General features: G+C 40.5%; 1 protein-coding gene across 1 annotated transcript in view; it reads right to left on the bottom strand.

The window, feature by feature from the left end:
- Positions 1-13,982, bottom strand: part of AMPH (amphiphysin) — a 118,175-nt gene that overhangs the window by 61,436 nt on the left and 42,757 nt on the right. The window contains exon 2 of the mRNA XM_061996544.1: positions 5,840-5,920. Coding sequence (XP_061852528.1) covers positions 5,840-5,920 — 81 coding nt within the window. The remainder of the gene's footprint in view (positions 1-5,839; positions 5,921-13,982) is intronic.

The raw sequence follows: 13,982 nt of genomic DNA on the forward strand, positions 1-13,982 counted from the left end.
GATTCTTTTCTCCATTTCAAGCCCATACCTGAGATCAGTAAAATGAGGGACAGGATGAGGTAGGTTTAAAGATGGTTGCATAGATATATGGGATACCTAATAATTCCCCAGGAAAAAAGTTGCTGTCGCAGAAAACAGATTGAATTTCACCTGATTATAATACATATTGAAGCTCTCCTTTATCATGTCCTTCATTCAACTCCAGATTGACATATCTATCACTATCTACATGAGTTGGGTGCCTCTCCTCATCTTAGAGCCAAAGTAGGTCTCTTCAGTGCAACCTGTGGAGTCAGGAGGGCAATTAAGAGAATCCTCTAGTCAAAACTGTTCACTCAGCATAGCTGTCTAGTGCCATTTGTGTACATTCACAAATGATAAACACATTTGGTCCTAAGGGACCTGTCATCTTTGTTGCACATTTGGAAGCCAGGGAGGACACACTAGGGCCTTGCAAGTGGCAAGAGATGCCAACAGTTAGGCAACCGACTCAGAACCCTCACAGCAGCTGCTCAATGCAGTTGGTGCGGCTGTGCCAGAAGCCATGAGTGACAGAGCATAGGCCATGCCCTCACTGATGTGTGCCATCCTGCAGGGTCTAGGTCAGGTGGGAAGAGTCAGGGATGGTAAGAGGCTTCACTGACAGCCTCCAACCTAGTGAGGGTTTGAACCAGGTCCAGGGTCTGTGGGAGATACAGATGTGCACAGCAAGAGATATAGCTGAAACACGGGTCCCAGCATGGAGACCAGCCTATGGCTTGTATCAGAAACAGTGTGACCAGCAGGGCCAAGGAAGTGATTGCTTCCCCGTACTCAGCACTGGTGAGGCCACACCATGGATAGTGTGTTCAGTTTTGGGTACCTCACTAAAAGAAGGACATTGGGGTTCTGGATGTGTCCAGAGATGAGCAACAAAGCTGGTGAAGGGTCTGGAGAATAAGTCTTATAAGAAGTAGCTGAGGGAGGTGGGGTTGTTTAGTCTGGAGAAGAGGATGCTGAGAGGAGACATTATCGCTCTTGACAACTACCTGAAAGGAGATTGTAGTGAGCTGGGGGCTGGTCTCTTCTCTCCAGCAATGAATGACAGGACCAGAAGAAATGGGCTCAAGTTGCACCACTGGAAGTTTAGACTGAACATTAGAAGGAATTTGTTCCCTGAGAGGGTTGTTAGACATGGAAACAGGCTGCCCAGGGAGGTGGTTGAGTCACCATCCCTGGACATATTTAACAGATGCATAGATGAGGTGCTGAGGGACACAGTTTAGTGAAGGGCTTGGCAGTGGGAGGTGAGTGGCTGGACTCGATCATCTTGAAGTTTTTTCTTACCAAAATGATTCTATGATTTTATGACATGGCTTAGGGAGGAACTGCATGCCCAAGGCTGAGCTAAAATGGGACTGCTAAGCCTATGTGTAAGGTTAGGAGTCCCAGATGGGACTGATCAGAACCATTAAGGCCCAGAGGTGCCCCTGGGGAACTGATGGGTTTCTATCTTGGCCCTCCAGACCACACTGTACCCAGAGACACTCACATTCAAGTGTCACGATCTGGAATTGTATCACTCCAAGCCCAGGATTCAGCTGCCAAAACACATGTATCTGTTGCCACTGAAGATGCCAAGGGATGCCCAAGAGAACCACAGGGCCCAAAGCTATGATACAAGGCTATGGTCAAAGCCTTGTGCCTCTGTCTGGAGCAACAGCTAGGGGCCAGGTGAGACACCATAAGGCACATCTGGTGCCTGTGTGTATGTGGTGAATTTCATCTCATGAGTAACTCCTCAGAAATCAGTGGCACAGCTGATGCAAAAAGCGCACTCCAATAAATGTTAATAGTCTCACAGAACAACTTTAAGACAATGTCGTGCCACAGCTATAAGGCAGCTGAGTGTTCTTGCATGAAATGAACATCTGATCTGGATGAATCTTTTCAGGACCCCTAACAATTTCACTCAAGGATCAGCTCTCACTGCAGGGCACACATTAAGTAAAGCAGCCCACAGAAGCTGGTTCTCCTCCCTCAACAACAGCAAGAAAACGCTCTTTGTTTTCACCTAATTCTATAAACTAGCAACAACAGCACTTGACATTTTGCTTTATTCTGGCAATACCTCACGGGCAGCTGCTTTTGTAGTAGCAACTGCTATATCTCTGTGTGTACACATACACTACATAATGTTAATGGTTTAAACCACTAAAATATATTTTAACTGTAGTCTGTAAAAGAAAAGAAGTCTCGTAACTACATATGGCAAAATAATGAGAGGTAAATATGCATAGATGTGAAATAGAATGTTGATCTGTGAAAATTAAGCAAGCACTGTGAGTCATTAAAATATACCTGGTGATAAGGGAACTGACACTTTACTTCCTGTCAAAAAAGAAAATGTAAGATACAGTTGCTTGAAGAGCAGAATAGAGATGAAATTTCAGGTAAACCCCCAATGGACTTGATATTTTCACAGTTGAGAGAAATGTGCAGGAACTGCCATTTTTTTTCCCCTCTCTGAATTTCAGGGCCAATTAAGAGGCTGAGCACATCCACAATTAGCTGTGGAGAGAGAAACTTTTAAGCCTTAAGTCATTTCTTGCAATATACTGAAAATCTGTGTCATAGATATGTTTATGTATGTTTTGTTTGTTCCACAAGTTTTGATTTAGAGTGGCAATTTTCAGTTTCCAGCGTAAGTGCAAGGTGAATAACAGCTGTATTCACTGTTAAAAATCTAAATGTTTTTACTGTTAGTTTCAGCTGCAGCACCTTACATATTTTGATGGGGTAAGTCCTGAGGCTCTGCAAAGCCGCTGCACGCTGTTCTCTCCAGACATGGGATGACTCAGTTTCTCCATGGTGATTCATCTGTGTAATTCAACTCAGAATTGAATTGTCACGTCCAGAAGGGGCTGTTATCCAGCAGCATTCAGAAAGAGATGGCAATGGATTACTGAGATGTCAAGCTTTTCCTACAGAGAGATCTGCTGAACGTATCCTTACATGTAGCCTCCTGCTGAGTTTGGTGCATACCCACCACCCAATCTGTTGTTCAGGAAAGGAATAACATGTTAAAATTTCAGTTTTTCAATATCTGTTTCCTGGGCAGTGAGCACTAAGCTCTTTCCTTTTCTTCTCTCTATCCTTTCTCTGTCCTGAACTAGGAGTCCTCATTTATTATGTATAGAGAGTATTAATAGAAAGATCACTCGATACTTAAGACCAGTTGATCTTCTAAGTGTTGCAGGCTCAAAAAGGTATGGAAACAAGAAAAAAATAGACCATTTTCACAGCTTTCAGCTTACAAGGATCCTCAAAGCCCACGTGACACCAGCTGCTACAGATAACTTACGAAGAGACACAGAACTGAAGTGACAGTCTTCATCAAAACCAAATGTAGGTAGGCAACATGGCCAGGGAACAGACAAATCACTAAGTGAGATTGCAAGAAACAAAGTGAAGTTTGGACTTTCTCTTAAACTGCTTTTGCCATGGAAAGGCTTTTGTTAGGTCAGCAACCACTGTGGAGAGATCCTGGAGAGAACTGCAAAAGACAGGACAGCCTCTAACAGGGACAGTTCTGCTTACGAGCTACCTGAATGGCCCACATCAACAGTCTGGTGGACCTCAGCACAAGAATCAAACACCCAAACTGCCTTTTTATTCATTAATATCTAGAAGTTAATTCTGATTTTAGGCTCTAGTGAGGCAGAGACAACTTGAAAAGCAGGACTGAATGTAAACCAAGAAGAGGTGGCCGCCTGAGTTCAGAGAAGCCAACAGTTCTGCAAGGTATTAATCAGTAAGAATGGTAATTCAGATGCACATTCTAATGCTTAATATCTTTGTATTGCCAGTAAGGGGTAGATCAAAGCATGGACAAAACTAAGAAAACGTAAGCAATTTGTGTGCATCTTATTGGTGAATATGTCAGAAACAGTGCTTTTGCAGCATTATTTTTCCCCTTGTATTTGAAGAACTGAGCACAATAGAACACAGTGAGAGTGGATCCAGCAGAGCATGGCAAGCACATGTGGTTAGTTTAATAAATGTATAAGCAGTATTTGGCATGCCAGAGGACTTAGTCTAATCTGCATGTGCCCCTCAAGTGAGTTGCAGTAGTTCTCTTTGCATTCACCCCTCCCTATCCAATTTCTCCCCTGGCCCCAAGTCACATTTGCATCCAAATTTGGCATCATGCAGTACCTGCAGAGTCCTTGACTGTTTATTACTGCTTCTCTGTATATCAGAGGAGGAGAAATAAAAAGGATGCAATGCTGACCTACTCCTTAGCCCATAGCAAGACTTACAGCTGAAAATCACTATCATGGAAAGTTCTTGGTAAAGGACAGAAAAAAAACTAAACACTTGAAAAGTAGTTTTGCTCAAAAATACATATTTTTTTTCTCTTTCATCTCTCTAATTTGACCCAGTCAGAATTCTTTAGCTAAAAAATATTCCACAAAACTCTGTTTCTTCATGAGGATGCTCGAGCTGCTCCTTCTGCACCCAAGAACCTTAAAGGTGCACAGCTACTAACTGCACGCAGTTGGGATATTAACAGCAAGCATAAGGAGTAACATAAGGACAATCAAGAAGAAAAAAAATGTTATATTGATATACCAGCATACTTGGAAAAAGAGGAAGGGGAAGAAAAGGGAAAGTAAAACATCTCTGTAGAGTTTCAAAGCTTCTGAGTGCTTCTTCAGTCCTATTAAATCCCACCATTCTTTTACTTCCCATCATTTTCATCACCCTGGGAAGAGTGAAGATCTACACAACAGTCCAGTGGCTCCTGAAACCTCTCTCCCTCCTACACTGAGACAGAAAATCAAAGGCTAAATGTCCAGAAGAGTCAAAAGAGTTAATAAGCATCCCAGCAGCCAGGATGTGGGGTTTGTTTTTATATGGGAAGGACAGAAGTGCATGTGGTAGATAGGACTGATTCAGGGCTGAAACTGCAAACACTGACATGAGCCAATTTTTACATTGTGTAAAATGCGTGGGAGTAGTTCTCCCACCCTACAGTGCCTTTCTATATGAGCTCTAAATGATAGCTCACCAGGATGACAGATACCTCAGTTCATACTTACATAACAAGACTGTTTTCCTGGTGGGATTAATGCAGCTCATAGTAGGCATTAATTTGTACTAGAAAGCTACTGTATAATTGATCACAATTAATCACCTCAGAGTCAAAAAGTCTGCCCAACAAGGCAAGCAGTAATTGAAGTTAGAATTTAGGATTGCATTGGGAGTAGATTATAAAGTCTTTGGGGCACCTTCATTTTACATGTGTTATGTTTACAACATTAAAGCTGCTCCCCAGTAGTGCTTCATCAGCACTGCCACCACAGTTCCCTGCACCGACAGGGAGGGTAACAACACACAGCAGTCTGAAACCATTCTACTACTCACTTCATGTAAAACCAGTGTTATTATATACCATTAATGAAAGAAATACACAAAATGAAACCAATGAAATACATCTTTTCTTTGTAAGAAGGCAACTACAAAGCTGCATTTAGTTGGGGTTGGGTTCTGGTTTCAATGACACTGCTGAAAATGTGCTGTTGCTCTGCTGATCCCAAGTGGTTCAAGCATGATGCTGTTATATATGATTACAGTATGTCCTTTTAGTATATGTGCATTTCTTAGCCCTCTGAATGTACAGATCCAACTGTTCTTTCTGTTTGAAAATAGCAGAACAAGAAAAAAAAGCAGAACAACCCCCCTCAAAAAAAAAAGTCTTCTTACCTGTCAACCTGTAACATCTTCAAAATTAGCAAGTCCAAATACACTGCCTTCTTCTTAAGACACAACTTAAGAAACTGAAAAAGTAACTGACCTCTTGCCGTTTGAAGTTTTGAACGTATTCTTCAAACTGTTCATCTTTTGTTTCATCTGCTTTTCCTAGTTTCTGAAGTACCTATATGGAAAAGAAAAGAAGAAAAACAAAAGCTTAATATTTGTGTCACAAAACAGAAACACTGCTGCTTTCAGCACTTCTGTTCTTGCAGTTTGACTTCAACAGCATTTTATTTCTGGGAGTGTTGTGTGTGCAGTGCTGCTTCTGAAGTTCCCATGGTAAGGTATTTTGTCAAAATACAAAAGGATAAAAGCAGGAATATGGCATGTTTGTGTGTAAATATACTTCAAAATATGGAGTCCTTGGAGGGCTATGTGGGGTTTTTTTTGTAATGAAGCAACTTTTTTTTTCAGCAAAGAATCTCAGGTTTTCAAAGCAAGGAAGAATGAAAGAAATTTGCTGGCACTACAAATTGTTCCCCCATTCAAACAGACAAGGAAATAATCAAATTTCATTAGGTTTCTCTTCTGCTTATGCCTCATTACATTGAATGTATTAATGTATTAACATTATCCCTATCTGCATGATTTTCAACATAATGTCACAGAGAATAAAGAACTGCATGAGAAATTGTTACAGCTGATGCCTATCTAAAATTCCCATTGGTGTTCATACTTGCTCCCCTCATTATTTCAGAAGAGGATTGTTATCCACTAGATAATAAATATATTGCAATATGTCAGCTGTAAGGGCTACTCATGTGATAGCAATCTCAAAAGTAATTTGACACAGCTACACTTTACACTGTATTTAACTACAGTAAACGCATTCTATTATTACATCCTGGCGTTATCCATTCATTTTGTTATTGCAGACTTGTATGTAGCTGCAAATCGACTTCACCCTTCACCAAATCTTTATAGAGTACTTGTATGCGGATGAACCATCTCACACAGTGATGTTCAGATTGCTCTCCTATGACAAATTGACTCAACTGTGATTTTGTGTTTTCCTGTGAAAATGAAAACACATTATAAAACCCTCACAAAATAGAGAGAGTGGCAATTAACTGATACTCTAAATAAAAATATAAACACCAACACCTTCTCTTCTAAAAACAAAGAGTGTACAGCTTCAGTGCTGCCATATTCTCCCTCAGCTCACCTGCCTGTCCCAACCCCAGCCAGTCCCACATCATAAACCAACACAAAGTGGTAGCGAGCACTGCCACAGTGGAAGCTGGAGGTTGAGGTGATCATGAAGGTGATGTGACACTAACTCTGGACCTGGCACACGGAACTTCAAGGAACTTATGATGTATTTTTAGCAGAAAGACAGGAAGAATGACATCAGAGAGGTAAAAAAGGCAAAGCAGCCTTTTGCTGCAGATAGCTTTTCGTTCCTCAGCTCATCTGGGCATTTTGGGATGCTTTTAAGCCTGCTGACTAGTCCTAAAGTCCTCATCACCAACATCTTCATAAAATATTGAAAAATATCATAGAAGATTTTATAGAGGAATCACTTAATTTAACATTTGGAATCATCACAGGCCTTCATGATTCTCCTTGTCACCAATGAGCCAAACAGTTTGGCTCCGGCTGTGGCATGACTTTGATGCATACCAGGCAGCTCTCTGAAAATCCAACATCTCCTTTTCAAAGAGGTGGCTGCCAGACAAGTGTCCTGACCACAGCAATACATTCGAATCACGTTCACAGGAACAAGTAGCAGGCACATTATCTGCAGTCTCAGCGATTCATAACATAGACAAGAATATTCAAGCAATGGGTAACATGGCAAGAAAGGTTGTCATGATAAACTCTTTTCTCTTTCCCAAAATATCAGTGGCATACATCCATGTTTCCAGATGTGCACTCAGGACCCATAGCACAAGGCCCAGAAGGGCACAACCTACCTCTCATAGCATCTACTTCCTATGGTCTGGGATTTTATTAGCCTATCTCCAGCTTCCAATTTCTCTATAAGTATTTAGCTGAAATGAGGCTAAAATGCAGTATTAGAAGTTGGCCTCTGCAAACACCAACCCTAATCTTAATCCAGGGTTGCATTAAACAACCATGAATAGCTTTGCTTCCGAATTTTCCTAATCCTCACACAAAGCAGAAATACAGATATGTCACATGGCTGGACTAGAAGTTAGAAGCTAGAGGCTTGGCATCAGCTAAGTTAGTTGCCCTCATGGAAGTCTTGCAGCCCATGTCACACACAGAGATAATTGGGGTTCGCTCGTTCTTTTCTTAAATGCAAATCTAATCCTATCCCCACAACTCTGTATAGAGACAGTGGTGCAGATTGGGGCTAGAATAACATCACAGGTTCTTTTAGGTCCCATCCATAATAGTCCCATGGACTACTAAATGCGTAGCTCAGTCTTTTCCACCAAGCTTATTGTAACCACTTTACTGCTGGTAGTCTAAAAAGAGATGTGACCAGATTGAAGTTAAATCTTAGAAACTTATCTACCTTTCAGCATTTATTTGTGCGTTTCTGTCTCAAAGTGGAAGTCTCTTGTCATCTACTGTTTGCAGTTTATTTTTGCTCAGTTTGGCCATCACCTGCAGGATATCTTTGGGGTGGGGTTAAGGCCTGATGAAGGCTTGTCCATGCTATACTACTAACTCCAACCTCTCTTGTGGACAGGATGAAATAAATTTTAGGCACATTGTTCATCTTGAAAATAGAGTACTTGGGTCAAGGTCTGGTTTAGGGCTAGGGTTAGGAAAAGACAAGTAGATAGCCTACTAGCATTGGGTTTAGATATTCATCAAGAGAAAATTAACTAATCACTCAGGTTACTGGAAAACTCTTGATGGCCTTTAAAGGTAAAATGAAGGCTGTGCACATGAACAGCAAGTGTCTCACCCTCCCCACTCCCTTAAGCCTCAGTTCAACCACCCTTCTAGATAAGGATTAGATTTAGTAACAGGAATAGCTCAATTTATTGGTGTCCCCTGAGGACGAGAGAAGGTTGGATGGACAGTATTTTACAATGTGCCAAAGAAAGGAGATCTGGACAGATGAGTGGCTAACGTTGTTGTAGGTCCATGTGGTAGGTAACCCATATAGTGGATTTAGATTTAGGCATTAGAAAATGAAAGACAAGTGGAATCAAAGCTATTGCTGGATATTCAATGTCTTGTAGGGCTCAAATGAGGGCTGGACCCAGAGAAGGCAGGTAGCTAGCACTTTTTTTTTTCCTTAGCATAGCCATACAGAAATATAATCTCTGAGGTTAGGGTCTGAACATTCTGTACCAGTATAAATAAAACCGTTTAAAAAAATTAGAAGAACAGACAAGAATTGAATCTGAACAAACATTCTCTAATCAAGTATTCTGTATTCTTCTAAAGACTCATAAAATAGCCAGTGAACATGATCACCCTATCCAGAAGATATAGGTAAAAGCTACTCCATATAATTAAACTAAATCAGCTACCAGTAAGTTTTCTCTTAAAATGCCATTTAAAAAAAAAAAAAAGAAAAACAAAATATAGAGTTTGAAACAGTTGGGTTTTTTTCTTAATTTAACTGTGGTCTCCAAACATGATATTGTACAATTTGCTTAAGGTATTGAATTACATTAAGAATCTAAAACAAATATCAGAATATCAGTGTTGACTCAACATATTGCTAAGAATACATGAACTAAATAATTAAGTGCAATTAGAGTTGAGAACTAAGTAAAAGCTAAATTTGATCTGATGGTAAACCTAGATGCTGCCAAGTGAATAGAAATTTAGAGTGGAATCATCTAGTAATGTGATACTGAGACAAATAGATGACAGATTTTACATGATCACAGAAAATTTGAGTAAGGACATCAGGCATGCCTGATATAATTCATAAACATTATCAAGAGTACAGATCTAGATATAAAATGCAAGACTATTTCCATTTGAGGATGTTGCATCTTCAGTAAACCTTTTAGAAGACATAAAACCAAACTGCTGCCCTTCAGTCTTTGAAGTGCCTTAATTTGCCAAGCAATACATTTCAGTTCTATGAGGATCTGAGGTGTTAGGAAGAAAAAGTAATCTGCTGATTTAAATTAAAATGATTGATTTTACAATTACTGTAATGTGAATGTTGTTAGGTGTGTGCAAAGTGCCAGAGAAAGGAAATGAGCATAACAGAAGGAAATTACAAATGAGCTTAAGTAAGCTTCATTATATTGAAAACTCTTGTCCTGTGGCAAGGATTACAGTTTTATAACAGCTGCTGAGACTATCACCCTGAGAGGTCTACCCATCCTCCCCTTAAACAGTTTCCAAGACTACTGCAATTTGAGGAAAGAGGGAAACAAAAGAAAATAAACTGATTCTCTGCTGTACACTGTGGCCATCCAGGAGCTGCCTCAACAGCAGCTCAGCTCTCTGCAGAGCAGCAGGGCGGACAGGAGTTGACAGTAGTCTCATCAGACATTTCAACATGTGTCATTACCAGTCACACATCAGTATTCACAAAAAACAACCAACATGTTCAAAACAGTTCAGGGCAGGTAGATATAAGTGCTCAGATAGGACTACCCAGGCCAGAAATCAAATTGTTCCAACTAAGTTAACCTAAGTCACTGCAAATTTAAAGAGAATAACCCCAGTATGAAAAAGACAGACAAGTATTTGTGAGAGTGCAAAGCCGTTGTCATGCACTCACTGTCCACAATCTTTTGATAACAGCAAGGTGCTCCAGATCTCAACAGATGCAAACTCATGCATCTACCACACTGCTCCATGACACCTTTTTTTTTTTTTTTTTTTACTAATAACATACTCTTCTACAAACTGTAAAAGAAGTACCAGGGCTGCATGACTAACATGCACACCTTTTCAAAGCAGTTTCAAGATGGTAATTCTGGGCAGAAATCAGTTAAAACAAAAGCAGATCATTCAACATAAATCATTTTAGAGTCACTTACATGCAAAACATCACATGGATTTCAGCAAATGCTCACAAAATTGAAAGAATAATTTTGTCAATATAAAACAGAAGCTTTGACAGAAGTTTCTTACTATGCACAACAAGGATGCTTATCTGAGATGAAAAAACCAAACACAACGGAGTAAGTTTGCAGTAAACGTGACTGTATTTCAACTTGCCCAACTACAAAATTATGTAAGACAACTCATATGACAAACATATAAAGACCCAAAGCTTCATACAGTCTGACAATAATTCCAGACAGACAAAGAACTCCATCCTACCAGTACCCCTGCTCCAAATAAACCCTTTTCCTCCAAAAAAGCCCCACATAGGAACCTCCAAGTCTAAAAAGACAAAACTTTTAATGTGATGAGATGCTATACAAAGCATCCAACACCACAAAATCATGAAAGTGTGAAATTAGAAAAGTTAAGCAAAATCCATGATACCCAGCTGGTATTTGAGAAGTGTGGGAATAAATTTAAGAAACACTGTTGCAGAAATAAAAGCTAGTTTGGAAGACAACGTATCAAAGTATGAAGTCTGGAACAGAACTAATTTCAAAATGTATCTACTGACTCTCTCTCAAGCACCAGAGCAGGGTGCTAAACACAAGAAATGGAACAAATACTCCAGACTCACTGAAGCCACGTGAGATTCTCACTTCCTCACTGCTAGTATGTGGTGGCTGAAGTGAAACCAAAGGCAGAACCATTATAAGGATGCTACTGGGTTGTTCCTCTGCAAGGAGGGGCAGGAAGAGTCAGTGAATCAGATTAAAGAAAGTCTATGGAACTACATGTTTAGTTCAAATAATAAAGTCTCCTCTCCAAAGAGGTAAAATTCATATCTAACTAGTCTATGGTCTCATCCTGCCTCCATTTCACCAATTTGAAAAATCAATCAAATCCAGGACTCTGTTCTCATTAATATCTCCTGGAGGGCTGTGGAAGAAAATCCCTTTGTCATTGACAGACTCTCAAAAGCCTGAAAACCTGTTTAATGAAGAACACTGAGCATTTTACCAAGAGGGCTATAGAAAATGTGGAAAGACATGAGAATAAAGCTCTTCACTGATAAGCAATTGCTTTGTGTTGTGCTGGTTTATAGCAGAAACACTCCAGGCATCCTGAGGACTGCAGCTGGCTACCAGGCAGATAACAGCAGCTAAGTCAAGAAGGCTGATGCTCTAGCCTGTTTTTGAAGTCCCACCAATGGGTAAAACACAGAGATGATCATTTAAGAAAACACACTTAAATCATTAAGGAGCAAACATTGCCCCTCCAACGCAGAACAGTAAACCTACAAGGGCTCAATCACACAGGGAAGGAAGCATAAGACATATGGTCTCACTCTCCTCTGACCACCCTTTCTTCTTGTCTTCAGCAGAGTCTGTAGTCTGCATTGTTTCCATTAATGATCTTAAGAAATGACTAAACTTAGTTCATATTTTCAGGTAACATTAGGTGATCTGTAGTTCCCATTCCTTTGCATACTTGCACTACCAATGCTATCCAGAACAACAGCAAATTACAGTCAATCTTCACTGACACGTAATGTATCTTATATCTCAATTACTATAGGTATTTGTTCCCTAGCATCCCATTTAGGTCTTCTACATCAAGCACAATAATCCTCATTTGCCTAACTTTTAAAGATTAATTTTATTGCTGAAATCTGACACAGCAGATCATATACTGAGAGAAATGACATTGCAGTAAACTGTAAATTGGGAATGCACTGTTTAGTGAGACTGCAACTCCTCAAACATCACTCTAATATATGACAGAGGCAACTTCTGCTGTGCAGTGTCATAAAGCAAAAGAGAAGTCATATCTTCAACTGTATTAATGGATGAAATATGGCCCAAGCAATGAAAGAGGGGAGCTGCTAGGTGCCAGGCACTCTCCAGTATGGAAAAGCAGAAAATTGACTCTAAGGTCAGACTAATTATCATAGAATCACAGAATCAACAGTTGGAAAAGACCTTTCAGATCACCAAGTCCAACCACTAACTTCACACTGCCAAGTCCATCACTAAACTAAACCATATCCCTCAGCACCTCATCTACGCATCTTTTGAATAACTCCACCACCTCCTTGGGCAGCCTGTTCCAACGCTTAACAATCCTCTTGGTGACAAATTTCTTCCTAATGTCCAATCTAAACCTCCTCTGCTACAACTTGAACCCATTTCCTTGCGTCCTATCATTCATTTCTTGGGTGAAGAGACCGACCCCCATCTCACTACAATCTCCTATCAAGTAGTTGTAGACAGTGATCACATCTCCTCTCAGTCTCCTCTAGGCTAAACACTTCCAGCTCCCTCAGCTGCTCCTCATAAGACTTGTGCTGCAGACCCTTCCCCAGCTTTGTTGCCCATCTCTGGACACACTCCCGCCCCTCAGTGTCCTTCTTGTAGTGAGGAGGCCAGAACTGGACACAGTATTCAAGGTGCAGCCTCACCAGCACTGAGTACAGGGGGACAATCACCACCCTTGTCATGCAGGTCCCTATTTCTGATACAGGCCAGGATGCCGCTGGCCTTCTTGGCCACCTGGGCACACTGCTGGCTCATGTTCAAGTGGCTATTGATTAACATCCTCAGGTCCTTTTCTGTAGGACAGCTTTCCAGTCACTCTGCCCCAAGCCTGTAGCGTTGCCTGGGGTTGTTGTGGCCCAAGTGCACGACTCAGCATTTGGCCTTGTTGAACCTCATGCAATTGGCCTCAGCCCATTGATCCAGCCTTTGCAGGTCTCTCTGAAGAGCCTTCCTCTCTTAACTGTCCATATAATATACCAATCTCTCTCTAGCCCCTCCAAAAGGAGATGCAAGGGAAGATACATTCCAAGCGTGCAGTGACACGCCTCCAGAATCCTCTCCCAACCTCTAACAAACTGCATTTCAATAAATTCCTGACGTAGTCTCTTTACATTTTATAGTCTGATGGATTTTTTTATTGATGAATTGTTCTGCTGCTTGGGAGGCTCTGATAAGGTGTTTCCTTTTTCAAGAAGCAGGAAGGTTCACTTTTTTCATAGCTGCCTTTCTTTTGGTTTTTTTTTCATTTTTTTTGTTGCTGCTGCTTTGACTAATGTAAAAATTATTGTAAAATATTGTAAAATGACGCATGGCAGCAGTTTGATAACACAAGAGAAGAGCACTGAATAATATCCAGAAAAGCATAAAACACTATGATAAGATCTATTCTCTTAATGAAAATTGAAGGAGGGAAATGTG

This window comes from Colius striatus, chromosome 5, assembly GCF_028858725.1.
Source record: "Colius striatus isolate bColStr4 chromosome 5, bColStr4.1.hap1, whole genome shotgun sequence".
In the NCBI taxonomy this organism is placed as follows: Eukaryota; Metazoa; Chordata; class Aves; order Coliiformes; family Coliidae; genus Colius; species Colius striatus.